Below are 13,777 nucleotides of genomic sequence, written 5' to 3' on the forward strand. Positions count from 1 at the left end.
AACACCGAGACATACGCCGTCTTTCTTATCCCAACTATAACAGAATCGTTACCTGAAGACATCGTCCTAAGCTACACCTTACGTAGCAGGAAACAAACTGGACCGAAACTAAAAGCACTTATAGATTTCTTACAAGATGAGGTCGAAAGCCGAGAACAAGCCTGCAAGTTAAAGAACATCTCATGGAACACAAGTGATCAGGACTATAAACCTCGTATGGAATCTACTCATCATATAGAGACGGATCCAATTTCAAGTCAAGATCGACGAATCCATCGTCTACCATGTCCTTCAACGCGATAGCGAAGTCAAAGAACGAAAACAATTGTATTTTCTGCCAAAGTACTCACAACATAGAGGAATGTACAGCTCTTACGTCAGCGGAAAGGAAGGACATAATTAAGTCACAATCAAGATGTTTCGTCTGTCTGGGATTGGACCACTTTGCAAGATTCTGCCGAGCGAAAAGAGTCTAATGGAAACAAGAACTTGTTGGTTCGATATTTTTTGGATAACGGGAGCCACCGAACATATCTGTTGGAGAAGATCTCTAATAAATTGGGCCTGACTGAAGTTGGAAAGGAATCTCTAAGAGAACGAAGGTCATGAAGTGGAAAGGCGCAGAGTCAAGTTCACTATTGGAAATGTCGATAACTCTCAGATGTTAACAATTGAAGTACTAGAATCTCCAAAGATCAGCAGCGCAAGATTGAGGTTCCCCAATGAAGACATTATTACAGTCGCTGAGGAAAAGGGAATCAGGTTGGCTGACACCTGCTATGACGTAAGAAGAGAGACTGAACATGAAATCATCTACAGAAATACAAGGAGAAATACCCAGAATGAACTGAATTATTGACGGATTCCCTATACGTTGACGACTTGCTTGGTGGAGCATGTGATGAAGAAAGTGCCTTAAAGTTAGCTCAGGAATGTCGTTATATTCTTGGAGAAGCAAGCATGCCACTACGAAAGTTTCGGTCCAATTCCACTGGGCTCTGCAACCAACTCGGAGATTCAGAACAGTCACAGAATGTGTTACCAATACCAGAAGGCGTATCTCTGAAGGTGCTTGGACTGACTTGGAGACCAGATACCGATACCTTCCTTTGCGATGTCAAAAACCTCCTCGATTTCCTTTGTCAACGTCAGGATTCTAAACGCTTCATCCTCCAAGCATCGTCAAGAATATTTAATCCCATTGGTTTTATAACCCCTTTTACAATTCGAATAAAATGTCTTTTCCAAGAGATATGGCAAAGAGGAATTCAGTGGGACGAAACCATACCGTCAGACTTGAAGACTCGTTGGGAAGAATGGTGTTTGGAGTTACGATATCTGGAACAAGTTAAAATACCCCGCTACTATGGGATGACGAAAATGGATCGAATTCAACTTCACTGCTTCACGGATGCAAGTAACAAGGCGTACGGAGCTGTGGTGTATATCCGAATTGAAAGCGATCTAGGTGTAAAACGTTAATCTATTGGTATCGAAATCAAGAGTAGCTCCTTTAAAGAAGATCACCATTCCCAGACTAGAGCTCATGGGCGCAGTTGTTGGAGCAAGGCTAATGACCACCGTGCGATCTTATTTCATCAAGGAAAATCCGACAATACAATTTTGGAGCAATTCGACCATAGCCATTTCGTGGATAAAGGGTACGACGAAACAATGGAAACCCTTTATTAGTAACCGGGCTAGCGAAATTCAAAACAGTTACGACCCTGCCTTATGGAGATACGTACCTGGAGGATTGAACCCAGCCGATCTTTTAACCAGAGGATTATGCGTCAACAACCTAATTTAAAACGATCTTTGGTGGAAAGGACCCGAATTCCTAAGGAAAGCGAAAGAAGATTGGCCAGATCAACCAAGAACGCTACTCTCAGATGAAAAAAGGAGAGTATTAATACTGAACGAAGACCCACGTCCACAGAAACTACAGAAACCTTTCTTGCCTTAAATACGAAGACAAAGGAAACAAAGTCCCTTGTAAATTTGACCAATTACTCTAGCTACGAGAGAGTAGTGAGGATCGTCTCATGGGTCCGCAGATTCATACAGAACACCAAAGAGAAATCCATCAATCGACGACAAGGTGCCCTAACAACAGAGGAGTTCAAGAAGAGCGAATTCTATTGGGTAGTTCGATCTTAACAAGAGTCCTATTACGAAGAAATCTTGGCCCTCAAGAAAAACAGTGTCGTGGATCATCGGTCGAAGATATCTGATTTAAAGGCGTTCATTGATCCAGAGGGTCTTCTAAGACTAGGAGGAGGCATGTGGGAACGGATGGATAGAACCATGAAGGACTGTATCAAAAGAACACTCGGTCGAGCCCTCTTGACGTTTGAAGAGATGGAAACTGCCTTAATCGAAGTTGAATCAGTCATCAACTCAAGACCCTTAACCTACCTCAGCCCTGACCAGAATGAAACGACCCCCTTAACCCCATCTCACTTCCCGATCGGAAAGAGACTGGATACCTTACCACCGAGGAGATTTAAACTATCAGAAGTCACAGCCCATAGAGAAGACCTGACTAAGCGATGGAAGTACAGACAGGAGCTGATCAACCGTTTTTGGACTAGATGGAGACATGAATACCTGCTCGAGCTTCGTACAGCACAGGAAGTCACAAAATCCAGAAATAAGCAATCGAAGGCCAAGGTCGATGACGTTATCATTATCAAAGATGACAAGTTACCCAGACACTTTTGGAAGATGGGACGAATACTCGAGCTGCATCCAGGACGTGACAGAAAGATTCGGGCATGCTCTATCAAAACCATTAAAGGACATATTATTAAGCGACCCCTGCAATTATTGTATCCTATGGAAGTATTATAGACCAGTTAAAACTTAGGAAAAATGAGTTTAACTCATTTGGTGGGAGGATGTATAAAATTGAGATAGAAAAATTATAATATTAGATAAACAAAACAGAATGTCTAGGCCTATTAGACAAATTCGTTTTTATTGGTTTTTTTTATAAAGATAAATACTTTTTGGACGCTATTTTTTATGGAGAAAGAGTTTTCTTTTGAGAGTGTTAACGATAATGTAATCAGGGTTGAATTTTTGTTTTAACGTGTACTACGCGAATTGTTTTCGTGCGAATAAAACTAATTTAAGAACTTTCCGCGTAAAACTTTCTTTTAAAGATCCACGCTATCACCCACCTTTAGATAATTCAGTTAGTGCTAAAATATGCGCGAAGATATATTTCAAGGTGGTTTTACTCGTAAAAGGGAACAAAAGATGGGAAGCAATGAACTTCGAAACCTGTTGTATATAATAGCATCATTACTGCCTATTGATAATGAGATGGTTACCTTTAATATAATTTTAATCTAGTGTTTTATATGTAGGTTTTCCGGCGGAGAGCTCAACATGTGTTACAACCTGCTCGATCGTCAAATCGAAAGTGGAAATTCGGATGAAGAAATATTTATTTTCCACAGCATAGTGACGAATACTAGGAAAACATTTACATTGGCTCAAATATATTCAGAAGTTAGTAAATATTATCTCTTGCTTATTTAAAAAAAAGGCCTTAAATTGCTTAAAAAGGTTGACAGGATGGCTTATAATAGTAGCCACATCGTAACATACTTAACAGGCGTACAGAAAACTTGAACAGTGCTACAATTGTTACCCGCAATGCTCACGTAACTAGACCCTTCATGCGCTATCCTTATTAGCGCTAAAATTAATGATAAAAGAAAACGGATCGTCTAAAGTGACACCTTGAGATTTATTAATTATCTAAAGAAACCAGAATGTCAATATACACAATATAAAGAATCGAAGTCTAACTTATACTTCCCGGGGCCACAAGAAAAATATATACTAGCTTTTGATTTTAAAATTATTGGCTGCACAATTAAATGCAATTCTTGTACCATACCAGCATACTTATCCAAGAATGTTTTTGGAGACATATGTGATAAATTATTTCATCTTTACTACATTTTCCGCACCAAGATCTTGTCCGCAAACGTACCAGGAAATATTTTTGTTACCCAATACGACGACGATATTGCATTTGTCAACTTAACACTTTTTGCGTGAAATTGCTGTTCACACTCCATGCATTTCTTATCGCGGCGTGGCTAAGGGCATTCGTTAAACCACTAAAGTAGCGACAAGAATTCAATAGAAAAAAATTGGCTTTAAAAGTCGGAATCGAGCGATGTCGCGGCTAAAATGCGACTCGTAGGACCGAAAACCGACAAGACTGCTTCGTTTGAAATCTAATCGATGAAGCAGTAAATTAGTTTAAACAGTCCCTCAAACACACAAGGTACTATCAACGTTAGATATGAATAAAATGATAATACTTTAACTAAATTTATTTTGTGACGCATAATTTGACGTATTTATTTGTCCTTTACTAACTTATCCTAACGCATCTTAGTGTTTTGAATCGATAACATTATCTGTACTAGACTAACTAAGATTTTACGATATTTTATCTCTGAATTCGAAGTCTTACGCTCTACCAAGTTACTGCAGTGAATGCAGGTGATACGGAATCCCAATTTAAATTAATAAACTAATTATTGTATTAACCATTCCCATTAAACCGGAAACCGCCATTGGACTGGCAAATTACATTTAGAAATAATTAACATAATTTACATTTCTAGATAAATAACAAATATAATATTTTGGTCGAATGGGAATCGTTTTTATAATATTATACCGTTGCTCTTACTGAACCCCTTAAATTAGTTACCCTACCAGAAGTTAATGATTTCTTATCCTAGGAAGTATTGGACACTAAGGCTTTATATAGTATCCATCCCTGCTAGTCAAAATTTCCTATGGCATTCGTAAAAGAGGGTCGAAAGTTTCCTCCCCACTAAGAAAACGGTCGAGTATACTGAAAAAATCCCACGCCGAGCGGCTGTGGCTCTCAAACTGAGGGGTGTGTTCAAAACTTCTTCAGCGCCAATCGTTGAAAAGCCGTCTGCTACACCAGCGATGTCTTTGTCCAACAAACGGAAAAACTCGGTTCTCGAGTGAATGTCATGTTAACTTAACTGAATTAAAGTTGTTAAACAAAACATGGAAAAAGCAGTAAATTCATTAGGGACTCAGTGTAACCTAACTATCAAACTACCGTTAAGGAAAAGTAGATATATCCAAGTGGATATTAAAAATAGTTCGATCGGAATTTCTAGCAGACTATTGAAACAGCTGTTCACCGTTTCTCATTCGTTACCTCAAACCACAGGACACACCTTAAACTTTCGTTACTTGTCCGCTGCTGGCGCGTAAATCAGCCCGCCATCTCAAAATGAGAGAAGGGCCATAGGTGGCGCGGTGATCGGACCTAATAACAAGTTGGCTAACAGAGATGGTTGCGGATATGGTTTGAGTCCAATACTTCCCAGGATAAGAAGTCATTAACGTCTGACCCTACGCAATGCTATTGTCGAATGGAGGAATAAAGAATTATTATTAATTTTTTATTCTGAAACATAGTTTCTAAACCTGTGAGAAAAATTAATCTTAACAAATTTAAACAATTTTATTTTATTGACAGGTGACTCATCTTTCGGGTGTACTTACCGAATATTCCGTGAAAAAAGGCGATCCAATATTCATATACATGCCGATGATGCCTGAGACGGCCTTTGCCATGTTGGCTACCAACCGTTTAGGGGCTCTGCAGTGTGTCATGCCCAGTGGTCTACCCGCACAGGACTTAGCAACAAGAATAGATCATGCTAAAGTATTGCCATTTACTAAGAATTACTAATCATGATTGAGTTGAGTTATTCATTCCACCAAACAATTTTAGCCCAAAGTAATAATAACCGCTTCGCACGGTTACCACGACAAAGGATTTGTTAATTACAAATCGATAATAGACGAAGCTTGTTCAATAGCCAAACATAAGATTGAAAAGGTGTTGGTTCTTCGAAGGACGGAAGTCGATGAAAATGTTCGTTCTGGGGTAGCTATTTTGTTAAGAAACATTTAACAATAAATCATTTATGTAGATAAATATGATCGATGGGCGAGATGAAGACTGGGATATTAAAGTTAAAGAAGCCCAACCATTTACGAGTTGCATAACCACTGAAGCTACAGAACCCTTTTTCGCTATTTACACATCTGGATCCACAGGCGAACCTAAGGTTTAATAATTCTATAAAATTAATTTACTAGTAACATGAGTTCATAATAGCCCGAAGTACGAAACTGGTTAAAAAGCCCGTAACAACAAAGTTTCGCCGTAAAGCTCAGCGGATTCATACACCGCTTAACTCCCATAGAAATAGTTACCCCATTTTTTAGCGCCCACGCGCATTAACTTACACACTTCCGGTATAGCACTATTTTTATCTTGTGATTTTGGGAGCGAAAATGTCTCACGTCTGCTTCTGTCGGAACGGTGTAAATTTAGCCTTGGCTAAGAAGTTGGCTTTTAGTCGGGGTTTCTAGTTTTATACAAAACATTTTAACGATCGTCAATGATGTTTTGTTGTGACATGTGTGAGTGAGAATTCCGTGGTTAAATTAAAACCGTTTGGACAAATTTATTCCCAGTATCTTTAATATAAGAATTGCAACGTGTTTCTACGTCCACCATATCGCCATTTTTCTTTTCGACGGAGATCCCAGCCAACGGAAGTTTTGGAACGAAAACCAAGGAGCATAGATACCACTACGATATACTGTAAGGTTGTATGTCCATAAACAGGCTAATCCATTTTATGCGCAACGACAGAATCTTGTTGTTCGCGATTTTTACCATTAGCTCTATGGCCAGTTTCATACTTCCCCCCGAAGGGGGGTTATTATGAACTCCTGCTAGTAATAATTCTGTTGTATACCTTAGGCTATTGTTCATTCGACTGGTGGATATGCAACTAGCCTGGTCCGTGATGCGTAAGCAAAACCATTAAAAATTGAAGGATTGTAATAAATTACCTAATATTTTATCATTGTATTCTTAGAAATAGACTCTTTACTGGAGAGGATGAGGTACTATTTGGCACTTCAAACTTCGCTTGGATTGCTGGTCAAATGATACAGATTCATGTACCATTATTAATGAAACAAAAAGTGGTTTTATTAGAGGTATGTAAATTCCGAAAATGCAATAATCGAGTTTTGCTTCTCATTGGTAATGTAATGAAATCATGAAAAAACTGTTTCTGTAATAGAGTAGTGTCGGTAGAGAGGGGAGTAGACGGTGTATCCCTCCCTCTAGGCGCGCTTTTGTAAGAGGGGATACTGTAGGCGCCTGGTAGGGGGATGACACTTAGCTAAGAGATAGAAGGTATGACGTTTGTATACGTAGAACTGACATTACTCTATAGCATATACAGCTGCGTTACGCTGTCTAACCTCTCGATAAGGTTTGGGCGGGGCTTAGCGAAAGGAGACATCAGTGACGTGTCTGCTAGTTTAAGGAGCGGGAGAAGGGAGGGGGAGTCCAAGGGGTGTAAATTCGGAACGTCACTTAATCTTGTCTTGTGGTTGGCTATTAGAGCTACGCAAAACGCGTCAAAGCTAGGAGGGTAACACCCAAACCAAATCGACATCATAGAAGGGACATATGACAGAGCTGTATATTCATAGTTATAGAGATTCATGTCTATAGCTACGTTTAAGGGTGGTGCTGATACATCGCATTTCAACGCCCAACAGTGCTTGATTTATTCATATTTGAAATTGAATAGGTGATTTCGAAAAGTCGGGCTTGTCACGTGCAACTGTTTCTTGAGACGTCACACATCGTCCTACTTCTGTTAAAAATAGGTTTTGGTTGGCCGTATTTCTAGAGGATGATTGTTATATGTCGTCTGCTACAATTAGACAGGCCATGCTACGAGGGCTGCGTTCAGTAACACTCATCAGGAAAAACATCGATGTTTGGGAAAATGAAATCGGTGTTCTTTTGACGTCATGATGACGTTGCAGTTGTTGAACGGCACAATTTTGTGTAATCGATGCTTTTCAAAATGGCGACGACATTATGATAACGTTACTGCAGAGGCTTAAATAATAGATCCGAAATATTTACAAAGATATTGTACTTCAATTTATCAATTAAATCAAAATTCTGTCAGAATCCATTTTTTACCGAAATAATATATTGCTTTTTAGTATTATTATCGATAAGGATAATATTTGTTAATTCTACATTATTTTAATTGTCGCGGCGCAAAATGACGAAATTTACGTCATGAATCTGATGCTCATCAAAAAAACCTCCTCTGACAGCCGATTTTTCTGATGGGCATCCGATGAGCATCATGACGTCACGCCCAAAGACGCGAAAAACCGTTCAGTAAGACATCGATGTCATCTTTTAGTCATCGATGTTTTTGATGCCGGTTACTGAACGCAGCCAAGTTAAAAGGCTCACAAACGTGTTACTGTTTACTTTTCATTAATTTGGTTACGAAATAAGTTTTAACATTACTATTATTAAACAGGAAACCAACCATTTAGGCCTAGCTGCTAAATCCATATTCATTAACCCAACTGTAACATTTGAACCAGCAGACAGCTTAATCCTTTAACCCTAATCAGAGCTCTACATAAGGATATTTTTTTAGTAGTCAGCCTGACTAGTGAGCCCCCCTATCCCAATTTTTTTAGTAGTCACTGACTAGTGAGACGCATGGTTTACGAATATTTGGGACATTTTTTTACTAGTCAAGTTGACTAGTGAACCCCCAGATTTCGATTTATTTTAGTAGTCAAGGCATTTTTTAGTAGTCAAATGCCTTGACTAGTGCCTTATGTCGAGCCCTGACCCTAATCTTGAATATATACATTTTTCACCCTGAATGATGTTTTCCCTGCAATAAACCTATGACGTAGTAGTGTCGTTGCACAAACACTAAAACAAGCTGGAGCGTGCTGACGTAGTTTGCGAAATCACCAATCCATGATTTGTAATTCAATTAGGGATAGTCTTAAATACTCGCTTTCTATTAACTATGAAATGCTTATACTGTTTCTACTTCTATGATATCTTCATTACTCGTCCTATATAAACTTTGACTCGTGTTGCTTAGAATAACAAATATTTCTAAATTAATACAATTGGTATTAATTATTTTAATCATCAGTAATTTACCTTAATTCTAGTTTAATCGTTTTAAGAAACTTTAATTTTAAAACCATCATAAACATAGCTATTTTTGACGGCTGATTTCTAGCATGTGCATTAATTGTTCAGGTTTTTTTTTTTATTTTTTTTTTGTAAATTTAGGACATAAAACCCCGGGTCAAAAACTACGTAATCCCTTTTTAAGAGGTCCAAAATACCCTGTACAATATCCTCCAAAAGAGATTTCTAAACACTTTACCGAGACAACAATGAATCTAACGACACATATTCCTCGTTCAGAATTGTAATGTTTAGCCGTATATGTATTACCTCAGAGCCACACAATTAATATATAAGAAAAGTAACATTGAGTGATCTTTCACATGGCTTTTACACAGGGTGATCCCCTTCTAACTTCGGACCCGAATGCTTTGTATCGGCTAATCGATGAGAATAAAATTACAAGGGCATTTGTGAGACCAGTGGCCGTATTCTGCTGAAAAGTTAAGCTCCTCCTTCTGCCCTTGGCTCTCTGGTTGGACCGTCAACCATTGCCCTTGGCCTTTTGATTGGCTACGTCTACCGATGACGTTACTTGCCTTGGCTCAGTGATTGGAGGTTCAACCGGCAAAAATAAGCCTTTGAATTCAGTTCAGTTTGAGTTTCAAGTTGAACCAAATTTCGGTGTAAGGTCAGTGTACAGTGTAAATTTGTCGCCAAAGGTCAGTGCTGCAACCTTTCACCGGAAACGTTTAAGCTATTAACGCCACCTATCATATGAACTGAATAGTAATTTCGTGCCGTCTGCTCTTTTTTAATTTTAAATGACGTCAACGTATTTGAGACAGCTGCTTGTTAAGGTAACATCGTTTAATGTTGAGTAAGTTATATATTTTCACATAAATAATGTGCTTGACATATTTGTATAAAAAATTAAAAACCAATAGTAATTGCCGAATTAAGTATTAAATGTCAAATCTTTCCCTGTTTCCATGTTGTTACTTTGATAACATTGAACCACAACTACCTAAGCGTAATGAAGGCGCATAACGTGAAGGGCACACAGATTTTTGTGTCAGTAGTTTTATTGGTAATGGTGAAACAGTAATTTTTTCATTCCTGTGTAATTTATCTTCAACTTTTGAAGTTGTAATTACATGTATATTTATATTTTCTAACATTGGTAAGATTTATTTGTAGTTATTGTATTGAATTATACATAGTAATGAAACATGTTTAAAAAACTGAAAAAGGCGCCGCATTCCCTCTATGAGTTGAAGGTTGTACCCTTGTTGGTCATCAGTGACTTAGGTAACACGCCCGAAGAGAGGACAAAGATGTGAAAACATATCACAACGCAGGTAAATGATGTCCACCGCCAACAGAGAACCCTTTCCCGCGGTGACAATGAAAGGCATTCCTCAACAATATTCCACTTGTTATAGAAGAACGTGAAGCTCTGCGTATTGCAAATTTGGTAAGTTCTCGTAATGTATTAACCATGTTATTAACATTATTTTTTGTTGCAGGTGGGTGCAAGCTTCTTGAATAGCCTTCCTCCAGTTTTTGCTGAAGATTCCTCAAAGAGCCTTCTGCTTTCCATGAACATGGTGCTCATCCACTTGCCACTGAAGAACACAGAAATAATCATAAGAATGGTTTCTATTCGACGTAGGGTATAATAGTCCACCTTCTGAAAATTTAATTTGGACATTTTTTTGAGATAGAGGGTGGCTGCAAAGTCAGTTAACCATTAAGAGTTACTGCAGTGTGCTTTTAATTTTATTCTTCACTTCAACATTTCATTGTTCTTTTTTCCATCATTCCTTGCTATTTTTTCTGCATGCATGGTCTTCCTTTATTGTTTCATTTATAAATGGGCTAAACTTTCTTATAGCTTAGTCGCTGCCTAGTAAGAAAAGCAAGAAACGCTCATAGCTTCCGCTAATGCATGTTTGGATGCCCTACTCATGTTTGCGTCTGTTTGGCAAATAATTACTGAAAATTAAAGGTTTAAAAATAAAAGGTTTAGACTGGAAACCGAGAGTATTCAAGCCAACATCATGACCGAAGTGAAATATTGCAGCCTGAAACTAATGACTAGTTTTTGTTTTTTGAAGACATGCTCAAGCGAAGCATGTTCTACTTTACTGTAGATAATTTTCTAAATGCCATGATAGGTTGTTTGAATAACGTCTCCCTGTATTTCGATTATTTTCAATGCTCAATTTGGCATGCACTTTCTTCATGACGGCATGAACTCTCTCTGATTATTGTATTCTCCTTTGTGATTTTATAGTACTCATCGTTGATATTCTATTAATTCATTTTCACCAAAGTTTCTTTAAAGGGTATGAGAAGCTTCGTTTGAAAAACCTCTGATTTATATAGCAATTACTGTGAATTCAAAAATATCAAGCTTTTAATTCTCCGATTTTTGGCAATATGCATTTGAAAATGCTTCATATGAAATTATTTAAAATCCACCTTTTAAAAGTTTTTAAGAAAGGCTACAACGTTTTCTTGTTTTTGACGTCACACACGCGAGATGGTGTCACTCTCTCCGCTATCAAAGCATGGACAGAGCTCGAGACGCGTATAGCTCGCGCTCGTGCATATAGGTTTCCCCGTGTGATGTCATAAACCAACCGAACAAGCTGACAAGACAAAATGATTTATACTGTATATCGAAACTGAGTTTTCGTGATTTTCCAATGGATTTTAAAAATAGAAACTTTGGTTCAATTATATTAAAAACTTTATATTTTGAAAGTAGAGACTTGAAAGTGTAATATAATACCACGTTCGTGCTAAAATATGATATGAAATTGTAAATTCCCATACCCTTTAATTTCCAATTTGACACGTACTTTATTTTCATTCTCTCATTATAAATAGTTATTTTTTCGCGTTTATCCATTTAATTTATTTGCGTGTATTTTATGATTTATTTCTCGCATACGTGTTAGTTTACTGTTAACTTATATTGTAATTTAGTAGACGCTGCATTTAATAAGCCAATTAAATTTATTGCATAGGTTATATGCATGCATTGAATAATTTATTAGATAGACTTCATAACATATTTTAAATTATTTGGATTTTTGTTATCATTGACTGTTATTAAAAGGGTTTGTGAGCCTGTGTGGATAGTGCTTGTCATCCTCATAGAGCTAAGTGGAGCCGGGGAGGGGTTTAAAAGAAGACAAAGTCTGTTACCGCCTTTAATGCTTTAAAACCGTTAATGGCATGTTTTTAATCTGTTCACATTAGAATTATGTTGATGATGTCTAGCCTTTACTCAAGATGACATTATTTATAACCAGCATGCCAGCACCCAATCAGTCCCGATACGCTCTCAAACCCAAAAATTCGGCAATTTATTTTCCACTTTACATATTTCTGACTGTCAAGAGTTCATTGCTCTTTTCTGTTGCATGATTGCAATTTACATCCTCCGAAGTCTTCATGACCACATACCTATTTTAAATATAACTTGAACTATTCTATTGTCAGAGCCAATAGTGGATTAGACTGATGAAGACCCTCGGGTCGAAAGCTTTCCGCTTGTTATATTTATTAGAAAAATTTTACTTCTAATAAAGTATTACATCATTACCATGAGTTTTTCTTCGCAAAATTAGTCTTTCTCTATTCTATTGTCATTCATTAGACCTATTTCAGATTTACCATATTCATATTAAGAGCAACAAAGGGGTGATTATACCAATTGCTGCATACTGAAATGCTTACTTTTCAAGTAACTGTTCATTGGGAAGGTGTAAATATGGTTACTGGTTATGTTTTATAAGTTATGTCGTCTTGCAGTTGTAAAGCGCTAAGCGGGTGATCCGCGACTTCCAGTGTTAGTTGAGAGGCGCAAATGGCTTGACACTCAGTGTCTGGATAAGCTTGTTCATCAGCAGTTGGAAGATATACCTCGTCTGAGAGAGGAAAGGATAAATATTGATTAAAGGGTATGGGTGTGTCTCGCTCATCAACACACCATTCCATGAGAATATGATAAGTGCGAAATTGTTAGATTCACAAGAGCATGAACGAATCATGGAGTTGCTCTTGCTAAGTGCGCAAATAAGGCTTTAACCATTCAGTTACCACGGCCGATCAGCCCTCTCACTTTTTTTACTGCAGTGACTTCTTTCCTGCGATCGACAGTTGCCACACAATCTGAACAAGTAATAAATCATGAAAGAAATAAATTAAATGATGTGTTTTTATTTAAATCGGATTTTTAAGGGGGGAAATTAAAGAGTTTAGTTGAATACTTCATAAATTAATTAATCCTTCATATATTACACTCACCACTTTACTCGACACGTTGATCAACGTCGGGAGGTTGATAAAAAGTATTGAAATGTCGTCTGCTGTAAGTGCGTTCAGCACAGAGCGTTACCGAAGCAACCATTAAAACCGGTGTTTAACCGGTAACTCATTTGTCAGTTTATGAAAAAACATTTTGAATTTGGTGTATAAATTTAATAGTTTACATCTGAGTCTGCGCGGAATTTGCACCAATCACTGAGCAAAGGCATGGAACGTCATCAATAGACGTAGCCAATTAAAAGTCCAAGGGCAATGGTTGACGGTCCAACCAGCGAGCCAAGGGCAGAAGGAGGAGCTTAACTTTTCTGCAGAATACGGCCGCAGGACTTTTAAAATACTTAAGAT

The 13,777-nt window shown here is 37.7% G+C and overlaps 1 protein-coding gene and 1 long non-coding RNA gene across 4 annotated transcripts; one reads left to right on the forward strand and one right to left on the reverse strand.

Moving 5' to 3' along the window:
- The first annotated feature begins 960 nt into the window (after positions 1–960).
- On the forward strand, positions 961–2,853 carry LOC149718687 (uncharacterized). The gene is made up of 5 exons (XM_089861385.1): positions 961–1,442; positions 1,504–1,718; positions 1,830–1,906; positions 1,975–2,145; positions 2,197–2,853. Exons 1-5 carry the CDS (start codon positions 961–963, stop codon positions 2,851–2,853), a joined length of 1,602 nt encoding a protein of 533 aa, XP_089717511.1.
- Positions 2,854–10,767: 7,914 nt separating this feature from the next.
- Positions 10,768–13,540, reverse strand: LOC149718688 (uncharacterized). 3 transcript variants are annotated; one of them, XR_016373945.1, is made up of 5 exons: positions 13,412–13,540; positions 13,095–13,276; positions 12,708–13,032; positions 11,576–12,568; positions 10,768–11,485 (listed from the first exon to the last, which is right to left on the reverse strand). It is a non-coding gene; the product is annotated as an uncharacterized LOC149718688 (long non-coding RNA). The 3 variants fall into 3 exon arrangements; XR_016373939.1 differs by lacking the exon at positions 10,768–11,485 and having other exon boundaries at positions 11,493–12,568; positions 12,708–12,763; positions 12,842–13,032; XR_016373928.1 differs by lacking the exons at positions 10,768–11,485; positions 13,412–13,540 and having other exon boundaries at positions 11,493–12,568; positions 13,095–13,235.
- Positions 13,541–13,777: the final 237 nt, after the last annotated feature.

This window comes from Phalangium opilio, unplaced genomic scaffold (genome assembly GCF_054372755.1).
Source record: "Phalangium opilio isolate 3A_F unplaced genomic scaffold, DU_Popi_V2 ptg000002l_1, whole genome shotgun sequence".
Classification (NCBI taxonomy): domain Eukaryota; kingdom Metazoa; phylum Arthropoda; class Arachnida; order Opiliones; family Phalangiidae; genus Phalangium; species Phalangium opilio.